The 18,265-nt window shown below is 48.6% G+C and overlaps 2 protein-coding genes and 1 long non-coding RNA gene across 3 annotated transcripts; 2 read left to right on the top strand and 1 right to left on the bottom strand.

Moving 5' to 3' along the window:
* LOC120906285 (tudor domain-containing protein 1-like) lies at positions 1 to 3,880 on the top strand. Its single transcript, XM_040317835.1, has 3 exons — positions 1 to 87; positions 395 to 488; positions 2,782 to 3,880. Exon 3 carries the CDS (start codon positions 2,806 to 2,808, stop codon positions 3,604 to 3,606), a length of 801 nt encoding a protein of 266 aa, XP_040173769.1. The 5' UTR covers positions 1 to 87; positions 395 to 488; positions 2,782 to 2,805; the 3' UTR covers positions 3,607 to 3,880.
* A 380-nt stretch (positions 3,881 to 4,260) lies between these two features.
* On the bottom strand, positions 4,261 to 16,154 carry LOC120906380 (nose resistant to fluoxetine protein 6). The gene is made up of 10 exons (XM_040317992.1): positions 15,450 to 16,154; positions 10,537 to 10,683; positions 10,199 to 10,452; positions 9,827 to 10,115; positions 9,527 to 9,711; positions 8,899 to 9,422; positions 8,669 to 8,795; positions 4,903 to 5,092; positions 4,640 to 4,788; positions 4,261 to 4,569 (listed from the first exon to the last, which is right to left on the bottom strand). Exons 1-10 carry the CDS (start codon positions 15,850 to 15,852, stop codon positions 4,267 to 4,269), a joined length of 2,571 nt encoding a protein of 856 aa, XP_040173926.1. The 5' UTR covers positions 15,853 to 16,154; the 3' UTR covers positions 4,261 to 4,266.
* LOC120906381 lies at positions 16,139 to 17,715 on the top strand. Its single transcript, XR_005740080.1, has 3 exons — positions 16,139 to 16,483; positions 16,597 to 16,829; positions 16,927 to 17,715. It is a non-coding gene; the product is annotated as an uncharacterized LOC120906381 (long non-coding RNA).
* Positions 17,716 to 18,265: the final 550 nt, after the last annotated feature.

Genomic DNA, 18,265 nt, shown 5'->3' with positions numbered 1-18,265 from the left:
GTGGCCTGGCGGCATTCGGAAACGCATGCTATTGTTCGTATCACATTCGCAGTAACTTTCGTGGTGAACGTGTCGCAAATTAAAGCGGTAAGTATTGCAGGTTTAATAATTGTTGAATTTGTATTTAGTTATAGTGATATACAGTGCCTTAATCGGAAAACCGAACAAAATTTAGTTCAATAAAGTTTTGTTCCGGTTTTACGATTGAGACGCTGTATGGAAATCTGATCCAAATTCTCAGTATTTCATTACAAAGAGTGAAATGTTTTTTACTGACAATTTGATCTCTGGACTGTAGGCGTCCCATTTATTGTATTCTATAGAAATTATTCGTCCCCATAAATCAATCTATTGTTTGGTCCATACGCTGAAGCTGTATTTTCTTTATTTTCAGAAATTAACCCCACAGCTTTGCGCAACGGAAGTGATCAGACACTGGGAAGCATATTGAAAAACGGACAAATTGACAACGCGGAACAATATTCCAGGTAAGGATACATCCTGGCGATTGAATAATCCGCAAGAATCGTGGAGGCTCTTTTTTGTTCTGAGAGTAAATGTTAAACTGGAAGAGAAACGCAAAGTGGAAATACCGAGTGGACTGTTTTACCAAATGAAAAAAAGTGTGTTCGCTTAATGCAGGAATAATCTTTATTCAGAGTTCAATCGTGTGTGTGGTGTGCAAAGTGTGGCCCGATTGGCAATTAGTGATGGGTAAAGTTGACAAAAATCCTGAGTCGACTCCGATCCGACTCCTATAAATTCGGAATCGACTCCGGAAGGTAGGTCCGCGCTGCAATATCCGGAGTCGTTCGGAATCGTCCGGAGCCGTACGGAGTCGCCCGGAGTCGCCCAGAGTCGGTGTCATCCGGAGTCGTTAGGAGTCGTTAGGAGTCGTTCGGAGTCGTTCGGAGTCGTCGGAGTCGTTCGGAGTCGCCCGGAGTCGGAGTCATCCGGAGTCGCTCAGAGTCGTTCGGAGTCGTTCGGAGTCGTTCGGAGTCGTCGAAGTCGTCCGGAGTCGGAGTCGTTCGGAGTCGTTCGGAGTCGTTCGGAGTCGTCCGGAGTCATTCGGAGTCGGAGTCGTCCGGAGTCGTTCGGAGTCGTTCGGAGTCGTTCGGAGTCGTTCGGAGTCGTTCGGAGTCGTTCCGAGTCGTCGACTCCGGACGACTCCGGTCGACTACGGACGACTCCGAACGACTCCGACTCCGGGCGGATCTAGTGGTTCCATTTTGCCGGAGTCGGAATCTAACTAACAATAGTCGGAGTCGGATCGGAGTCGTGAGTGCGCTCCATACAGCACATCACTATTGGCAATCATTCGGTGTTGCCTGATAGGCACTTGTCGCATCAATCCGAGAAGCTCAACAGTAAAGATTTTTTTTTAATAAAAATTAGAAAAAACTGAATGAAATGAATGAAAAACTAGGATGATATTATTCACAGAAAATTAATTGATTAATTAATTAATTATCCGCCGCACCATCGTATTTTTTTAATCTGCTCCGATTATAGTTGGAACGCTAAGTTTTTCTAGTTTGAAAAATTTAATAAGGTTTACAGATATACCAATATGTAGTTTTATAAGAATGGATCCTTCAGTGTTGGATAAGTATCCATCGAAACTAGATAAAGCCTCCTTATCGTTGTGATTCATACAATCTAAACCCAGCTCTTTTGCTATATCCAAACTCAAGGCGTTGAAACAGACTTCCGAATCAATAAAAAAATCTAACATTTTCTTATTTACATTTTGCGACAAAATTGTAACAATTAGCCTACCATCCCTAGTGCATTCAATATTAAGCGATTCACATCAATCTATGGAAGTACTGTGTAGGATTTGCTTCGTTTCCTTCAACGTTTCTGTTTGTAAACCAAAATTAAACATGTTATTTTGTGTTAAGGGAACACTAGTTTCAGTGTTATAATCAACTAGTGTTCCTTGCATTAGTTTTTTGTATGCATTTTTTGATACGCTTGCTTTTGATAAACAGATTGAGGAAGTACCGTACCAATTTATAATTATTTCTACGTGTGGCGTATTATTCTTTAAATGTTTTTGACAATGTCATACAAAGTAGCGGTTGTGTTATATTTCTATACTTTCTGTGGATTTTGTTATTCCCACACTTTTTACAGCAAATAATTACAAAAATCCCTAAATGTAATTACATGTATCAAATAATTAAGTAAATGTACAATCGTTCATCAAGAATGCTGCTTGGGTTTTGAGAACAGGCGTAACACGTAACGCTAACGTAACATCGAGGGCTGATCTCCACTTTTATGTTTTCCACTAGTACCACTAGTATGTTTTCTTGTGTTGATGACGTTATGCATGCTTTTTTCTGTATCTTGAAACTTAGGTAGTCGATAACGTACATCACCGCTTGTGATCTTGGATGTCCTATCCATTGCGGGGTTTGTTCTGTTTAGTTTTCATATTTCCAGCATTGTTGAACTCACCTAGATAGATAGGTGCATGCGAAAGGCGGCAAAGTTTGTAATTATCGCCATATAACGATTCTCGAATACAATTTCCAATTTTAGCAATCTTGTACAATTCACCATTTCAAATGATTGTTGGATGAATAATATTTTTCTGGATTCCGCAAGATGGCAGTTTAATTTTTACAGATTAATTTTATTCTAATTTTAAAACACAAATCCTATTCCCCCCCCCCCCCCCATCAAATTTCCATCGTGAGGAGGAAAGTCCACGATTGAAAACCGCTAGCCTAAATGCATACACTGAGGCTGTAATCTTGTGTATATTTACAGATTTTTACCAACGTAAGATTGAAGATGCAGAACGAGTCCACTGCCATGACCTCGGATGCGGGATGCCAAACGAGTCAATTTGATGTGGTACATTTTAAAGCTCCCGATGATGCGGTTGCGAATGCCTTGCCAGATTCGGACTGTGCGTTGGAACGCAGCTCGGCGATCAAGGGTGGAATGATAGCAGCGCATTACCCCTACCAAATGGGGATTCAACCGTGGGCAGAAGGGTTCTTTGCTGATTTGGTGTCCTATTGTACCGATCAGCCGGTCCTCTACATCCGTCCCCTTGAGAAGGAATTTTCGCAGCAGATGGATTGTTTGCACGACAAAGTGCAGGCCGTGGCAGCTTCCCAGATGCAGGCAGCAGGCGAGCAGGAGCAGGCGGGTATGTTCGTGCCGGGTGTACCATGCCTGGCTCGTTATAGTGAGGATGGTTTATTCTACCGAGCGATTATAGAGAAGGTGGACGATGTGCAAGATGCCGTCCATGTCCTGCACGTGGACTATCTCAGTGAGGACATTTTGCCGAAGAGGGATATCTGCGAGTGCCCGCCAGAATTGCGTTTGAATCCACTGAGTTATGCATGTGTGCGGCTGGCGGGCGTTCAGCCAAACGCCACACGACCCATTGCAGAGGTTTACGGACGGCTTCTGGAGCTTCTTGCAGATGCATCGTTTTACGTGCGCGTCATCCAGTGCCCTGACGTGGAGGAGGGTACGAATTTGCCAGAGGTAGAGCTCTACACGGCGATGGATTGCCAAAAACTCGCCTATCAGACTTTAATAGATGAACAATATTTGGTTGCTGATACCAACCAGTAAACCATGCAACCAGAGAACCAAGTCCATGGCTTTTCGCTAACTTTTATTACTTTTTTTATGATTTGATCACTACAAACTTCGATCGTTCAAGCTACACAGTTACGCTGCTGTTGGCAGTTCGATTAGTAATTCATCACTCATATCTAACGTTTTTTTCAAGCTAGACCGTTCCTTCGCTTTGAGTTCAATCTGATGGCAGTTAGGTTTTTCATTCTTTACTTACACATGTTTTCGATAAAAGCGGATTACTTTCTCAGTTTTTGCATTTATAACATTTAACTACCCAGATGATATATAAGTAAAAGAATTATATTTTATTGTATTTGAACTATGAGCAATTATAATAAAACCCAAGCAAAAAAACATAAACAACACCAGTGGTTTGTCTCTCAGTTTATTTTAATCGTACGTGATTTAATCGTTTGTGATTTTTGTGTGCGCGTGTTCTACCTGTATTGATGTCGTCCGTTTGGTTACAAGGGTCATCTTAAAATAATAAACTTATGTTAAAAATGTTTCTATTTTTTTTAGCATGCAATAATCCATAGCAACCATAGTGTCCATAACAACGTATGTTTAAGGTCCAGCGGCGAGGCTCCCAAGCTACTGTGTCATCACAAGAAAAAGAAGTGAAACGATGGAACACAAACGAAATACTGCCTAACAATTTAATTTACTCTTGTCACACTCAAAATACCCATTAGATCGACTATTTTCATTCTCGTCCATCATGCCGGGACAAACTCCTCCGGCACTACTACCCGGTGCTGCGTCAAGTTTTGCAGGATGCGCTGCCAATGGTTCAGTGGCGCTTGTGCTGCCATCGCCGCTGCTGCCCGCCGCCTGCTTCGCGTGTCGGTTGTTGCTGAACAGTAGCTTCTTCACGTTGATGAACGGTGTCTCGAACAGGACCGTCAGCAGGAAGGATGAGAGAAACACGACCAGGTACTCGTTAGTGTTGAACTGCAATCGATAATGGCCGTCTGATTAGATCATCTGCAGCAACCGCGCGTGTGTCGTTGCTTCTACTTACGATAACGGCCGGCCAGAACTCGAAATACTGTGGCGACCGCGTTCTGCCAACGTTGTAGAAGAAGATGGGAAACTGCGTCAGGTAGATAGCGTACGATATTCTGGTGGTGATGCGGAACCCACGCCACGAGAAAAAGTCTATCACCCAGTCTGCGCTCGGGTTTGGCAGGTTGGTAGCGGAAAGCAAAAATAAAAAAAGATAGTTATATCCTCTTATTCACGATTTAAACTAAACCAAAGGCACACATCTCAGCGGCCACATACTTCGATAGCCCAGATGGGCGGTGAAGACGGTCCAGGCAAAAAAGAGACACCACGCTATCGGCGAGAACGCTGCGTAGCTCGCGGCGTGCAGCGGGTTGTACACGTAGTGCATCGAGCCCATCGGTGCCGGTCCGAAGAACGCCACGGCAATGGACAGTGTGCTGATGTACCATCCGATTTTCATTTGTTTCTGTTAAGGACGAGAGAACATAGAAACAACAAAAACAAAACATTTGATTTGATGAAAATAGTGACCGCATTGATATTCGATTGCACTAGTGATGCGTGATGGGAGGCAACAATCTGGGGTCGACTCCGATCCTACTCGAATAATTTTGGAACCGATTCCGGAAGGTAGTTCCGCCTAGAATTATCCGGAGTTCGGAATCGTTCGGAATCTCGAGCGGAATTGCCCGGAGTCGTCTGCAGTCGTCCGAAGTTGTCCGGAGTCGTCTGGAGTGGTCCAGAGTAGTCCGGAGTCGTTAAGAAACGTTCGGAGTCATCCGGAGTTTCGGAGCTACCCGGAGAGCCGGTTTTGCAAAATCCGAACCACTAGTTCCGCCCGGAATTGAAGTCGTCCGGAGTCGTCTGGAGTCGTTCAGAGTCGTCCGAAGTCGTCTGGAGTCGTTCAGAGCCGTCCGGAGTCATTAAGAGCCGTTCGGAGTCACCCGGAGTTTCGGAGCTACCCGTAGAGCCGGTTTGGTAAAATCCGAACCACTAGTTCCGCCCGGAATTGAAGTCGTCCGGAGTCGTCTGGAGTGGTCCAGAGTCGTCCGGAGTCGTTAAGAGACGTTCGGAGTCATCCGGAGTTTCGGAGCTACCCGGAGAGCCGGTTTGGCAAAATCCGAACCACTAGTTAGCCCGGAATTGAAGTCGTCCGGAGTCGTCTGGAGTCGTCCGGAGTCGTCCGGAGTCATTAAGAGCCGTTCGGAGTCACCCGGAGTTTCGGAGCTATCCGGAGAGCCGGTTTTGTAAAATCCGAACCACTTGTTCCACCCAGGATTGAAGTCGTCCGGAGTTGTCTGGAGTCGTCCGGAGTCGTCCGGAGTCATTAAGAGCCGTTCGGAGTCACCCGGAGTTTCGGAGCTATCCGGAGAGCCGGTTTTGTAAAATCCGAACCACTTGTTCCACCCAGGATTGAAGTCGTCCGGAGTTGTCTGGAGTCGTCCAGAGTCGTCCTGAGTCATCCGGAGTCGTTAAGAGCCGTTCGGAGTCACCCGGAGTTTCGGAGCTATCCGGAGAGCCGGTTTTGCAAAATCCGAACCACTTGTTCCACCCAGGATTGAAGTCGTCCGGAGTTGTCTGGAGTCGTCCAGAGTCGTCCTGAGTCATCCGGAGTCGTTAAGAGCCGTTCGGAGTCACCCGGAGTTTCGGAGCTACCCGGAGAGCCGGTTTTGCAAAATCCGAACCACTAGTTCCGCCCGGAATTGAAGTCGTCCGGAGTCGTCTGGAGTCGTTCAGAGTCGTCCGGAGTCGTCTGGAGTCGTTCAGAGCCGTCCGGAGTCATTAAGAGCCGTTCGGAGTCACCCGGAGTTTCGGAGCTACCCGTAGAGCCGGTTTGGTAAAATCCGAACCACTAGTTCCGCCCGGAATTGAAGTCGTCCGGAGTCGTCTGGAGTGGTCCAGAGTCGTCCGGAGTCGTTAAGAGACGTTCGGAGTCATCCGGAGTTTCGGAGCTACCCGGAGAGCCGGTTTGGCAAAATCCGAACCACTAGTTAGCCCGGAATTGAAGTCGTCCGGAGTCGTCTGGAGTCGTCCGGAGTCGTCCGGAGTCATTAAGAGCCGTTCGGAGTCACCCGGAGTTTCGGAGCTATCCGGAGAGCCGGTTTTGCAAAATCCGAACCACTTGTTCCACCCAGGATTGAAGTCGTCCGGAGTTGTCTGGAGTCGTCCAGAGTCGTCCTGAGTCATCCGGAGTCGTTAAGAGCCGTTCGGAGTCACCCGGAGTTTCGGAGCTATCCGGAGAGCCGGTTTTGCAAAATCCGAACCACTTGTTCCACCCAGGATTGAAGTCGTCCGGAGTTGTCTGGAGTCGTCCAGAGTCGTCCTGAGTCATCCGGAGTCGTTAAGAGCCGTTCGGAGTCACCCGGAGTTTCGGAGCTATCCGGAGAGCCGGTTTTGCAAAATCCGAACCACTTGTTCCACCCAGGATTGAAGTCGTCCGGAGTTGTCTGGAGTCGTCCAGAGTCGTCCTGAGTCATCCGGAGTCGTTAAGAGCCGTTCGGAGTCACCCGGAGTTTCGGAGCTACCCGGAGAGCCGGTTTTGCAAAATCCGAACCACTAGTTCCGCCCGGAATTGAAGTCGTCCGGAGTCGTCTGGAGTCGTTCAGAGTCGTCCGGAGTCGTCTGGAGTCGTTCAGAGCCGTCCGGAGTCATTAAGAGCCGTTCGGAGTCACCCGGAGTTTCGGAGCTACCCGTAGAGCCGGTTTGGTAAAATCCGAACCACTAGTTCCGCCCGGAATTGAAGTCGTCCGGAGTCGTCTGGAGTGGTCCAGAGTCGTCCGGAGTCGTTAAGAGACGTTCGGAGTCATCCGGAGTTTCGGAGCTACCCGGAGAGCCGGTTTGGCAAAATCCGAACCACTAGTTAGCCCGGAATTGAAGTCGTCCGGAGTCGTCTGGAGTCGTCCGGAGTCGTCCGGAGTCATTAAGAGCCGTTCGGAGTCACCCGGAGTTTCGGAGCTATCCGGAGAGCCGGTTTTGTAAAATCCGAACCACTTGTTCCACCCAGGATTGAAGTCGTCCGGAGTTGTCTGGAATCGTCCAGAGTCGTCCTGAGTCATCCGGAGTCGTTAAGAGCCGTTCGGAGTCACCCGGAGTTTCGGAGCTATCCGGAGAGCCGGTTTTGCAAAATCCGAACCACTTGTTCCACCCAGGATTGAAGTCGTCCGGAGTTGTCTGGAGTCGTCCAGAGTCGTCTTGAGTCATCCGGAGTCGTTAAGAGCCGTTCGGAGTCACCCGGAGTTTCGGAGCTACCCGGAGAGCCGGTTTTGCAAAATCCGAACCACTAGTTTCGCCCGGAATTGAAGTCGTCCTGAGTCGTCCGGAGTCGTTCAGAGTCGTTCAGAGTTGCCTGGAGTTGCCCGGAGTCGGAGTCGTCCGGAGTCGTCTGGAGTCGTTCAGAGCCGTCCGGAGTCATTAAGAGCCGTTCGGAGTCACCCGGAGTTTCGGAGCTACCCGTAGAGCCGGTTTGGTAAAATCCGAACCACTAGTTCCGCCCGGAATTGAAGTCGTCCGGAGTCGTCTGGAGTCGTCCGGAGTCGTCCGGAGTCATTAAGAGCCGTTCGGAGTCACCCGGAGTTTCGGAGCTATCCGGAGAGCCGGTTTTGTAAAATCCGAACCACTTGTTCCACCCAGGATTGAAGTCGTCCGGAGTTGTCTGGAGTCGTCCAGAGTCGTCCGGAGTCATCCGGAGTCGTTAAGAGCCGTTCGGAGTCACCCGGAGTTTCGGAGCTATCCGGAGAGCCGGTTTGGTAAAATCCGAACCACTAGTTTCGCCCGGAATTGAAGTCGTCCTGAGTCGTCCGGAGTCGTTCAGAGTCGTTCAGAGTTGCCTGGAGTTGCCCGGAGTCGGACTCTGGAAGATTCCAAATGACTCCACCTCCAGACGTTTCCGGACGACTCCGAACGATTCCGAATGACTGCAATTCTGGGCGGAACTAGTGGTTCGGAGCTTGCCCGAGTCGGAATCGGACTAACAATATCCGGAATCGGATCGGAGTCGTGGGTGCGCTTCAAAGAGCACATCACTAGAATGCACGGTGCTTACCTCGGTGAGTTGCATCGTTTTGTACTTGGAGCAAACGTAGCCTAGCATAACGCCCATGAGGTAGACGGTGACACGGTAGTACGGCAGTATGTACATGTAGTCGGCAGTTTCAAACAGTTGCTTCACGCTGCAATGAAACAAAAAGAAGAAGAAAAAACAACGCAAAAAAAGATCAGCTATCATCATGGGCTTCAGCGGGTATCGCCAGCAACCGAAACCAAAACACCTACGACGTGCCGAAGTAGACGTAGTTGGCCAACCGCATACTGTAGGTGACGTAGAACCGGTGGACGGTGGTCAGTAGGGCGATCGCCGCCAGCCCCATCAGGCCGCGGCGGGGCCACTTCCACACGCAGTAAATGAACAGGGGCGCCACGAAGAACAGCTCCGTATCGATGCCGACGTGGTGCGTGTGCGTGAGGCACATGTTCTTGAAGCCGAAGTAGTTGTGTATGAACAGCATGTTGCGCCACCAGTACTGCTTGCAGATGTCGCCGTGGTTCGTCACCACCAGATTCCACAGCGGGCCGGTGCCGAGAAACGGCAGCACGAAGGTGCAGATCAGGATGAGCGCACCGAGCGGTGGTGCGATCCGCAGCAACCGGCCAATGTACTCCTGGTGCAGCCGAACCCGCTGGCCCTTCTGCAGCCGCTCGATGAAGGAGAACGTGGTCAGGAAGCCGCTGAACATGATGAACGGATCGGTGAAGATGGCTGCCGCCCGGCCGATCACGGTCCACGGTTGGCCAAGCACCTGACCCAGCAGAGGGCACACAAACACACAATATATTGATTAGAAGAAGAAGAAGAAGAAAACAACATCTCGCCCTCTTTAGCGATGCTTTACGACTGTTGTACCTCGCTCATTTCCGTCCGATTGATGTACGGGTTGAAGAACAGGGCCATGGATTTGTGCGCAATCAGCAGCAGCATCGCATTCAGGAAGCGTATCCCGTGCAGGCAAGCGATATCGTTCCGCTCCTCCTTGAAGCTCAGTATCGAACGGGTGTTTTTGATGAGCGAAAACACCGTGAACCATTCCGCTGCAAAACGTTTTCGCAAAGAGCGGGTCTAGTTTTAGCAAAGGGTGTGGTTTAAGACGAGAAGAACCCCCCCCCAACGTCAACAGCAGCAGCATCCCGTTCACGCTTTTAATACCTTTGGTCTGGAACTTCAGGTCGTACAGGGTGGAGGACAGCACCAGCAGCGCGTACAGCGCGAACGCGCACCACACCAGCAGCGTCCGATCGGTGAAGTACTCGTGCCAGATGTAGTGCTTGGTCTGGCACAGTGCCGGATGCACCTTTACCTCCGTCTGCAGGCCCGTGTCCGCTATGTAGTGGTGCAGGAAGGCGCCGAGCGACTGTTGAACGTCAGCCGCGGTACAGCCGGCCGGTACGCACAGCGCCCAGTGGACGGTGGAAAACCGAGGCACGCGGTGACCGGGCTGTGTGTGTATAGACGAATTAGAAACGTGCTTCCCCGGTCAGTCAATCACTTTGTCAGGCGCCCTCCGCCCACGCTACTTACATCATCCAAGTTGCTCTTCAGCATGCCGTGCGCCTGGACCAGCTCGAACAGGTGCTTCAGGACGCGCGTGTTGGGCTTGATCGTCGGCTGCACCTCGGCCATGCAGTACCGCCCCCGGAGCGGTGCCGCCTGGGCCGACGAATCGCCCATGCTGCCGAGGGTTTGCTGAATGCTAAGACACTGGTCGAAATCGCCGTACTGGTTGATGTTCCCGTTCAGTATGCCGTGTCCCACCTTGGCACTAGCATCGTGCACTGGAATATGGCAGCGAGCGAAGTAAAGCGGAGGTAAGTATTGGGGTGCGGTGTCCTGGCATTTGCAACACGGTTTTTACTTACTTCTGAGGGCCCACAGCTCGGATGCGGCGTACGCACGGAAGAACAGCGCCGACTGTCGTTTGCATTCGGCCGAGACGCGATCGCTGTAGGCAGGATCGAATGGCACATTGATGCTGAACACTTTCTTGTTCAGCGAGGTGATGTATGCTGCGAGCGGTTGAAATATTGTGGAGGAAAAATTGAGGTTCCTTTTAATTTTTATTAACGATTATAATTCAAGGGTATGCATATTTCTATTGTACCGTTTTGTTTAAAAAAATACCGAAAAATAATATTGTTGGGTTAACAGCTGGTTGCTCCTTCAACCACTACAACACCACACGGTACGTTTGATCGGCGAAAATTGTTAAGGATTTATGATTGGACGCTTAAGGATCTACAATCCACAACTTTTGATCAATCCTGTGCTAAATCTAAAGGGTTCCTGAACAGTTCTTTAGTTCTCATGTCAAAATATCATCTTCACATTCCGATGGAATGCACTTAGTAGAACACAACGTACAACACTCATAGAACACCTATCTGAGCTTTTAAATCAGGTTTCAGAACTAATATTCTAAACATATGTTAGGTTATTTACAGGGTTTCTCATAGCTCTGGAACACTTTATTAACTCTTTCGTAGAGGAACTTAATGTGTTGGGAGTTGGACCTGTAGAAATCCAACAGTAATTTCTAAGGATTTTGTCCAATGCGGTGCCATGGACTCCAATTCCCAACGCTTGCAGTTCATTTCCCGTAACAATCATTGAAGTGTCTCACAACTATGTGAACCCCTGAAAATCCCAATAATAGGCACAAGAATTAGCAATGTAGCTGTTTTGAAAATGCTCTTGATTAATAACATTAACTTTTCAATTTCATCACTACATCAGCCAATATTTGCTAGCTATGAGGCCATTTTGTTAAGGAAAAGATACTATCCGACTATACCGACTACCGACTATATATAATATACTATCCGACTATAAAAAAGTTGGGGATTTAAAAACACATTTATTTCAATTTTATTTGTTTTTTTTTTTGTCTTTGTCTCCTATTAATACAATTCCCTATCGTTTTAGCTCTCTTGGAGATGTCTGTTTGAAATCCTCTCCCTGATTTAGTATGGCGACTGACGCCTACTTCGTCAGATTTAACGATTTTTCGTCATCAAAACGCAGAAGAACGTTCGAAAGTCGATAAATCAGTGCGCAAAACTTCTACGCAAAATAGAATTTGCTCCATCCACGCACAATTCTAATGCCGAATGCTGCTCTTACGGCTTAAACGGAATGTAAATGATGCGCAGTATGAAGCGCTGCTACACGACGACGGCAGTGGCGGCAGCGGCTGATTTGGCCATCGCGCGCGCGCACACAAACGGTTGCGCACATTCGATCGGTCCATCGCGCGGATTGCTTGCGCGCGGGCACAGCGCGACGGCAATCGTAACACGCGCATGGCATGCATTTTAATATCTTTATTGTCCTCGTGATCGTTTCGCTATCGCGACTATCGGATCAGAATGCGTGTGTGTGTGTGTGTGTGTGCATGTATGCCCACACGTTTCGGGCATAGCATTGCACGGAAAATAAAGCGCTGGGCAACAGTGTTAAAAAAAGTAAAGAAAACGAAACAACAATAGCTGGAAGAGCTACAGATATCAAAACACACACACACGCATACACTCGAAGACATACAAATACTCACACACACAATTATGTAAAACTCTGTACCCTGGGTAGTGTAATAGTCGCGATATAGTAGTAAGTACGCCTGCAGTTTTGTGCGTTACATCATCCGCCAAAAGTCGAACCGAATCCAAGGGTCGGCGCAACTTGCACAAACAACCACCCCTCCCACCGGCCTCTTCCGGTCTTCCGTCCGGGCGCGCTGCCAATCATTATGCTCCCGCCGGTACAGTGGGTGCAATTTTCGGCTTTAATATGTCCAGCGGCCATGGCAGCGATGGGTTACGGGTCTGCGTGTGAGGTACGGAGCGTCCATTAACTTTCTAGATTGCTAGTTAAATACGATATATCCCCCCTCTCCCCCCTGGCTGCGCGTTGGGTAGGGGCAATGTCACGAACTTCGCAGCCCCAGTGGGTTGAACTATGAGCGCAGAATTAGATACCGATCCGGAGACCGGAATCTCATCTCAGCTTCATTAAACGATGCATGTGTTCCGTACGGTTTGGCTTTTTTTTTCTTCTTGCCGCTACCCCGCTACTTTAATTCGCTTTGCCCTCCAACCTCCAACCCGCGCCAGGGTTGGTCGCGTCAGGGTCGAGATATCGGTCGAGATGTACGCACATGTGCGCAACCCACCGGAGCCAAGTGTGGCCCCGTTCCAGGTGTTAGCGCATTTAATCGCAGTAGCCCGGCGGCGGCAGCAGCTCGTTTACAGTGTCATGGTCTCGTTGGACGGCGTTAATAAGCCACTGTGCTGTACGAAATGTACAGTACGCGCGTACTTGATCTTTAGCGCCCGCACACCTTTACACGGAGACGTCCCCGCGGCGCGCTGCCCGTACCGAAGGTCAGTGCTGAAGGGTGCTGAAATTAGAAGCGTGGGAAGATTGGTACCAAGGAGGGGGGTCGGTCATGGGATGAGCGCTCGGGCCGGAGATGGCAGATTGGGAGGAAGTTGGCGAAAGCAATGCCAACGGCGCGCGGTGCTTAGCGCTTTCTTCAGTATCGCGCATTGCACGTTGCGTCTGAACCCGTTTAGACGATCAGAATGGAGGAATGGTCTTGGCAAAACACACAATGGCAGCGTTTGTAGGTCATCTACAAACGGGTACTGTGCTCAAGACCTCCGAGCGCAGTGATGCGCAGACTGTTTAGCTCCCGGAGGACGTGTTTTGGGGAGAAACCCCCTTGCGACTCTAACGCAAGTCACTGGAATTTTGCTGTTGTTGTGAGTCACTGGAAAGCTTCAAACCAACACATGGACCATCAAAGCCTGAGCCAACAAAGTTGTTAGAAATGGGGAACATTTGGAATGAGGAAGGTGTTAGCCGATGGTTCTGCAATGCAGAACTCAGCTGCTGACTTGCGGATTTTTGAAGGTTTGCGAACGCGTATATTCTCCGAATTGCTCCGAGCTGTCAGAACATTGATATGCCTGCTTACCTTTTCAAAATTTTGGAAATACCTTCTTGTTTGACTTCTTGTTTGAAATAACCTGTTTATGGCAGGAATTGGACTATACGGCACCTTTTTTGGGCAAATCGAATAGCAATTTCCATTGTGACTGTCGTAACAGGGTACTAATTCCGGTCACATAAAGTTCATTTCCCCAGCAGAAAGGGTCCCAAAATTATGAGAACCCCTGAAAATCACTGCATGTATCACTACCTCCGTAATAAGATCAATTCCAACATTGTGCTTTTATATGGTCCAAAGGATTCCAGAGATATGGACCAAAGATATTACAATTGACAGATTGTACTATTAATTCTTTGAATTAACTTTGAATTAGCAGAATGTCTATTCTTTGAATTGCTCCGAACTGTCAGAACTTGGAGCATGATGAGCAACAGCGAATGCCTACTTAGCTTCTCATCATTTTTGGGTTCTCTTAATTTTGGAACACCTTCTTGTCTCTTTTCTTAGTTGAAATGAACTTTTTATGATAGGGATTCTACGACGGTACTCTTTTTGTGAAAATGCAACAGGAATTTCAATTATACCAACAGGAATTTCATAAAGAATACTAACTCCCATCTCATAAGGCTCATTTCCCCTGCAGAAAGTGTCCCAAAATTATGCAATAAGATGAATCCCAACATAGATCTTCTATATGGTCCGAAGGGTTCCAGAGATATGAACCAAAGAGTTCACAGTTAACGGAATGTATTTAAAATCCTGTAATATCTGCCTAATAGTTTTTATACAGGGGTTTAGACCTTGTGGATAAATGACAAAATAAAGTCCAAGAAGTAAGGTAACAACAAAAAAAGCAACAAATCTCGACCACTTCTTGCTACAAATTCTATCCCCGGATCTCGGATTGGCTAGATCGTTGCTGCGTCTGCCTTTAAAACCGGCCAAGTTGGTCGTGCACTGGTAAAGGCCGAGTTACAACAAAAAAAAAAACGCATATGCGTGCCAGAAAAGCGGGGACAACCCCGAGTGTGAACGGTGGTGCACTTGAGCGTAGTTCGAGCGCTCGGTCGGCCGGTCGGGGTGGGGTGCAGCATAGCTAAAGAGGTTAGCACATTTGCGCGCATGACGCACCGACTTCACTTTCAAAACTCAATCAAACGTTTTTTTTCGCTACAGAGGAAGAAGGAAGGAAGGGCGGCGAAAAACGCAACGCACAGTGCGCTATCATAATTCCAACCCCCAACAGAGCCCCCAGAGCACTACGGGCGGGCCGCGCCGGGTGAAGCAATTCCACTCGGTGCAGTTTTTATGTCACTGTCGCCATTGCTTTCCCTCCACCCCTAGCAGGGACGGGAAGGAAACCGAAACCCCCGTCGTGTGGATGTTTGTTTCTTCTGCTTATTCTTCTGCTCGGAGCATTGGGGTTTTGTTATCATAACCGTTAAAAAGCGTGCATTTGTTTTGGTGCTGGCAAAAAAAACAGCAATCGGCAGCATAACAGGGCGGGCAAAAATGAAACCAAACGCGGGGTACCGTTTGTTTCTAGGCTCCAGTTCCAGGTACTGCACAACACACGGTTTGCTTCCGGGGATGATGGTTCGCGAGTTTCCGGGCTGACCACGGGCAAAGTTTGAACGACGTTGATGGGGGGAGGCCTGGGACTGTTCCGGTTACGATTTGATTGATGAGCCTAGTGAAGGTGAAAGTGTTCTCTCTAGCACGTGCGCACCACTCCGTCCCGGTGTACTGGGTGAGTCCTGGATGTTCTGGGATCATCACACACGCACACACGCACACACATACACACACTTGATTGCTCACCTGTTTCGGTAGCGCTCAGCTCATCGCTGCCCGTTGGCGCAGTGTCCAGGCCGTCGCCGTCTGCCCCAAGCTCGAGCAAATAGTCCGCCATGTCGGTCAGGTTCGAGGGCGGCGGGAGCGCCGAAATCGTTTCGTTCGCCTGCACAATCAGACTGTCCCAGTCGAGCGGTAGGCGATCGTCGATCTTGGTCGGTTCTGCTGCCGGCTCCCGCAGCAGACAGCTACCGTCCGTCCAGGGCGGGTAGATGCTGTCGAGCAGGGCGGACATCTTCAGCCGCTGGCTGACACTGCCCACGCATTGTGCGTCGGTAGACGCAGCGCTCAGCAGTAGTAGTAGTAGTAGCATCACACATCGACCGACCACGGTGCTCACTCGCCGCGAGGATCTACCCGAACAGGACATGCTCCTCGGAACAACTTAAACTGTCACACATACAACTCTCTCACACACACACATGCACCTCTCACAAAGACACAACAGAACGCACACACTGTCCCGTTTGATACTGCAAGTAAATTGTTCCACGAATATCGATTACAGCTCTACCCAGGATCGTTGTTGCCTGCCGGTGTCTATAGCATGCCAGGACCTCGCTCTGCTAGCCAACTAGAATACCAACTAGCTCCAAAAGCGCCGCCCGGGTGTGCGAACGTTACTGGAGGAAGGTTAGTTTGCGACTGGCACCTCGCACATGGACACCATGTGACTACATAGTACTCTAGTGCACATGCTTCTTTTTGTTGTTGTTTTTGCACTACACTCGAACCAGGCGTTAGCGTTACCTTGCGGCTGCCCCCTTCCCATCCCCCCCAAACCCGAACCCGAAGCTTCGCCACCACATGGCGAATCATATTCAGCTTCTCGGTTTTTTCACTCGCTCTTCTCTCGCTCTCTATTTCTTTCGTTTGATATTGGTGAAGGCTGTGTGAGCAGGTGCGGAAAGTAGCGATTGTAATTGCTTGTTGGAAGTTTCATTAGAAACTGGGTACACGTCCGACGCTACCTACACACCGGCAGGAGAAAAGAAGCTCCCGTGAGTTATCTAGTATTAGGCAGATGAGATCATTGCTGAAATGACTGAAATGCTAGAACAAATTGACATCTGCGCTTTGCAAATGTAAGCTTCTAATTAGAGTTTCTTCAAAGTTTGGGTGCGTTTTAAAAACCTCCACACCCTTTATTGGCAGCTCCCAATCCCAACTGGCCCAAGTTTCCCAAAGTGACATCCCTTTCCCCCCGTTGGCCGTTTGTTTGTACCTTCACTTAATACCTTTAACAGGTTCTAATGTTCTAAACCCAGTGAAATGGCGCCATTTGCCGTGCAGAACTTTGCGAGACATTTTGGGCCACTGCCGGGAAGGGCAGGCGCACACAGGAGCGTAAGTAAACTATTTACAATTTTTTGGTACTGTCAATAAATTAACGAGATTGTCGCCTTGGGGGTGACTTATTTGTTTGTCTTTTTCTTTTCGCTAGGCACACACGCCACATTAACAAAGGCGGGGATCGGGTCTGCAATCTATTGCTTAACAATCTGCTCACGTACCTACGGGCATGCACAAGTGTGCTGGAGTGTCGGCAATGTGCCTGTGTGTGTGTGTGTGTGTGTGTGTGTGTGTGTGTGTGTGTGTGTGTGTGTGCGAGTTTTAGGGAGTGTGAGTGTTTGCTGAACCCTTTCGGAATTAAATTGAACGTACAAACGGAGAGCGTCGTAGATCCCCGCATACAATTGTGGTAAACAAATCATCGCTCCTACTACTTATCCTCTTTATGCTTTAAAGTGTCTCGGTTCTGCCGTTCGATTAACGTCATTCGGGCAGCCTGTCCCCGCGTACGGGGGGAGGTTTGGTTTGCGAGATTGTAGCATTCTGGATAATTCGTATTCGCTCGGCATAGCGGCCAATGGTGCGGAGAAATATTCTTCCCCGTTGGCCGTAGTTCAGCACCCGAATACCCAAATACGTACGGGTTCCGAGCCAAACCGAGTGCTACCGGCACGGCATTATTGGTTTGGAGTAGATCATATCGGAGCACTACCAGAGGAGTTGGTGGGGAATTGTTTCTTTTTGCCGCAAGGTACACGTAGCTGCCGGAAACCTAGATGCGCAGATCGAAAATATCGAGTACAATGTAGCGCAGATGTTTGCCGCTAAACTATACCCAAATTGTCTATCATTCAGCAGAGCTACAAAAATCGCTACATGAAGAGTGACTACGGTTGTTTCTCCAAGCCACTATGGTGGGCACTTTTGGGCAAAAGGTGTGATAAAAGTATTCTAAATTTGTGTTTAAAAAAATGTAAATATTGTGTTATAATTATGCAACAACGAATATGATTCTTACAGTACATCTAGTCAAACAATCCATACTTCTACTATCGGCACATCCGTGCTGCTTTGGTATAACGAACATTAGGAGCTTTACTTGGTATACCACGTAACCGGGACGTCGTTCGGAATGGGATTCAAACTTACCCGGACTTGTAGAAGCCTTGTATGCAGTGCTTCAAAGTGTCTTGAGCATCACGTGACGATCATCACCGAAAACAATGAGCATATCCGTGGTAGCTTGATGTTTATTGCTGATACTCTGACTGACAAGCTGAGCTTAATGCCTTCGCAAGTATGATCATCACTTTTTCTGACTGTGAACAGTGCTGCCAAATGCCAATGTTTCAGTCACCAACACTCATGACTGAAGCGAAGTTCAAGATAGCTCACGTACACAACTGTGATGATCAGAGGTGAGAATCAAACTGTTGGAGGACCATTCACATGCTTGGTGACATTTTTTGTAGCACCCATCTCTTGATCAC

The sequence above is a fragment of the Anopheles arabiensis genome, chromosome X (genome assembly GCF_016920715.1).
Source record: "Anopheles arabiensis isolate DONGOLA chromosome X, AaraD3, whole genome shotgun sequence".
NCBI lineage: Eukaryota > Metazoa > Arthropoda > Insecta > Diptera > Culicidae > Anopheles > Anopheles arabiensis.
Note: the sequence above shows the minus strand (reverse complement) of the source record. Positions and strands in the feature narration are given on the sequence as shown.

What these genes read in the sequence shown, in the direction of transcription:
- LOC120906380 (XM_040317992.1), bottom strand. Translation starts at nt 15,852, where the DNA reads ATGTCCTGTTCGGGTAGATCCTCGCGGCGAGTGAGCACCGTGGTCGGT. An exon ending in CCTGAAGTTCCAGACCAAAG is followed by an intron (nt 9,712 to 9,826) that starts GTATTAAAAGCG and finishes AACGTTTTGCAG; the next exon opens with CGGAATGGTTCACGGTGTTT. An exon ending in CGCCCATCTGGGCTATCGAA is followed by an intron (nt 4,789 to 4,902) that starts GTATGTGGCCGC and finishes ACCCGAGCGCAG; the next exon opens with ACTGGGTGATAGACTTTTTC.
- LOC120906285 (XM_040317835.1), top strand. Translation starts at nt 2,806, where the DNA reads ATGCAGAACGAGTCCACTGCCATGACCTCGGATGCGGGATGCCAAACG.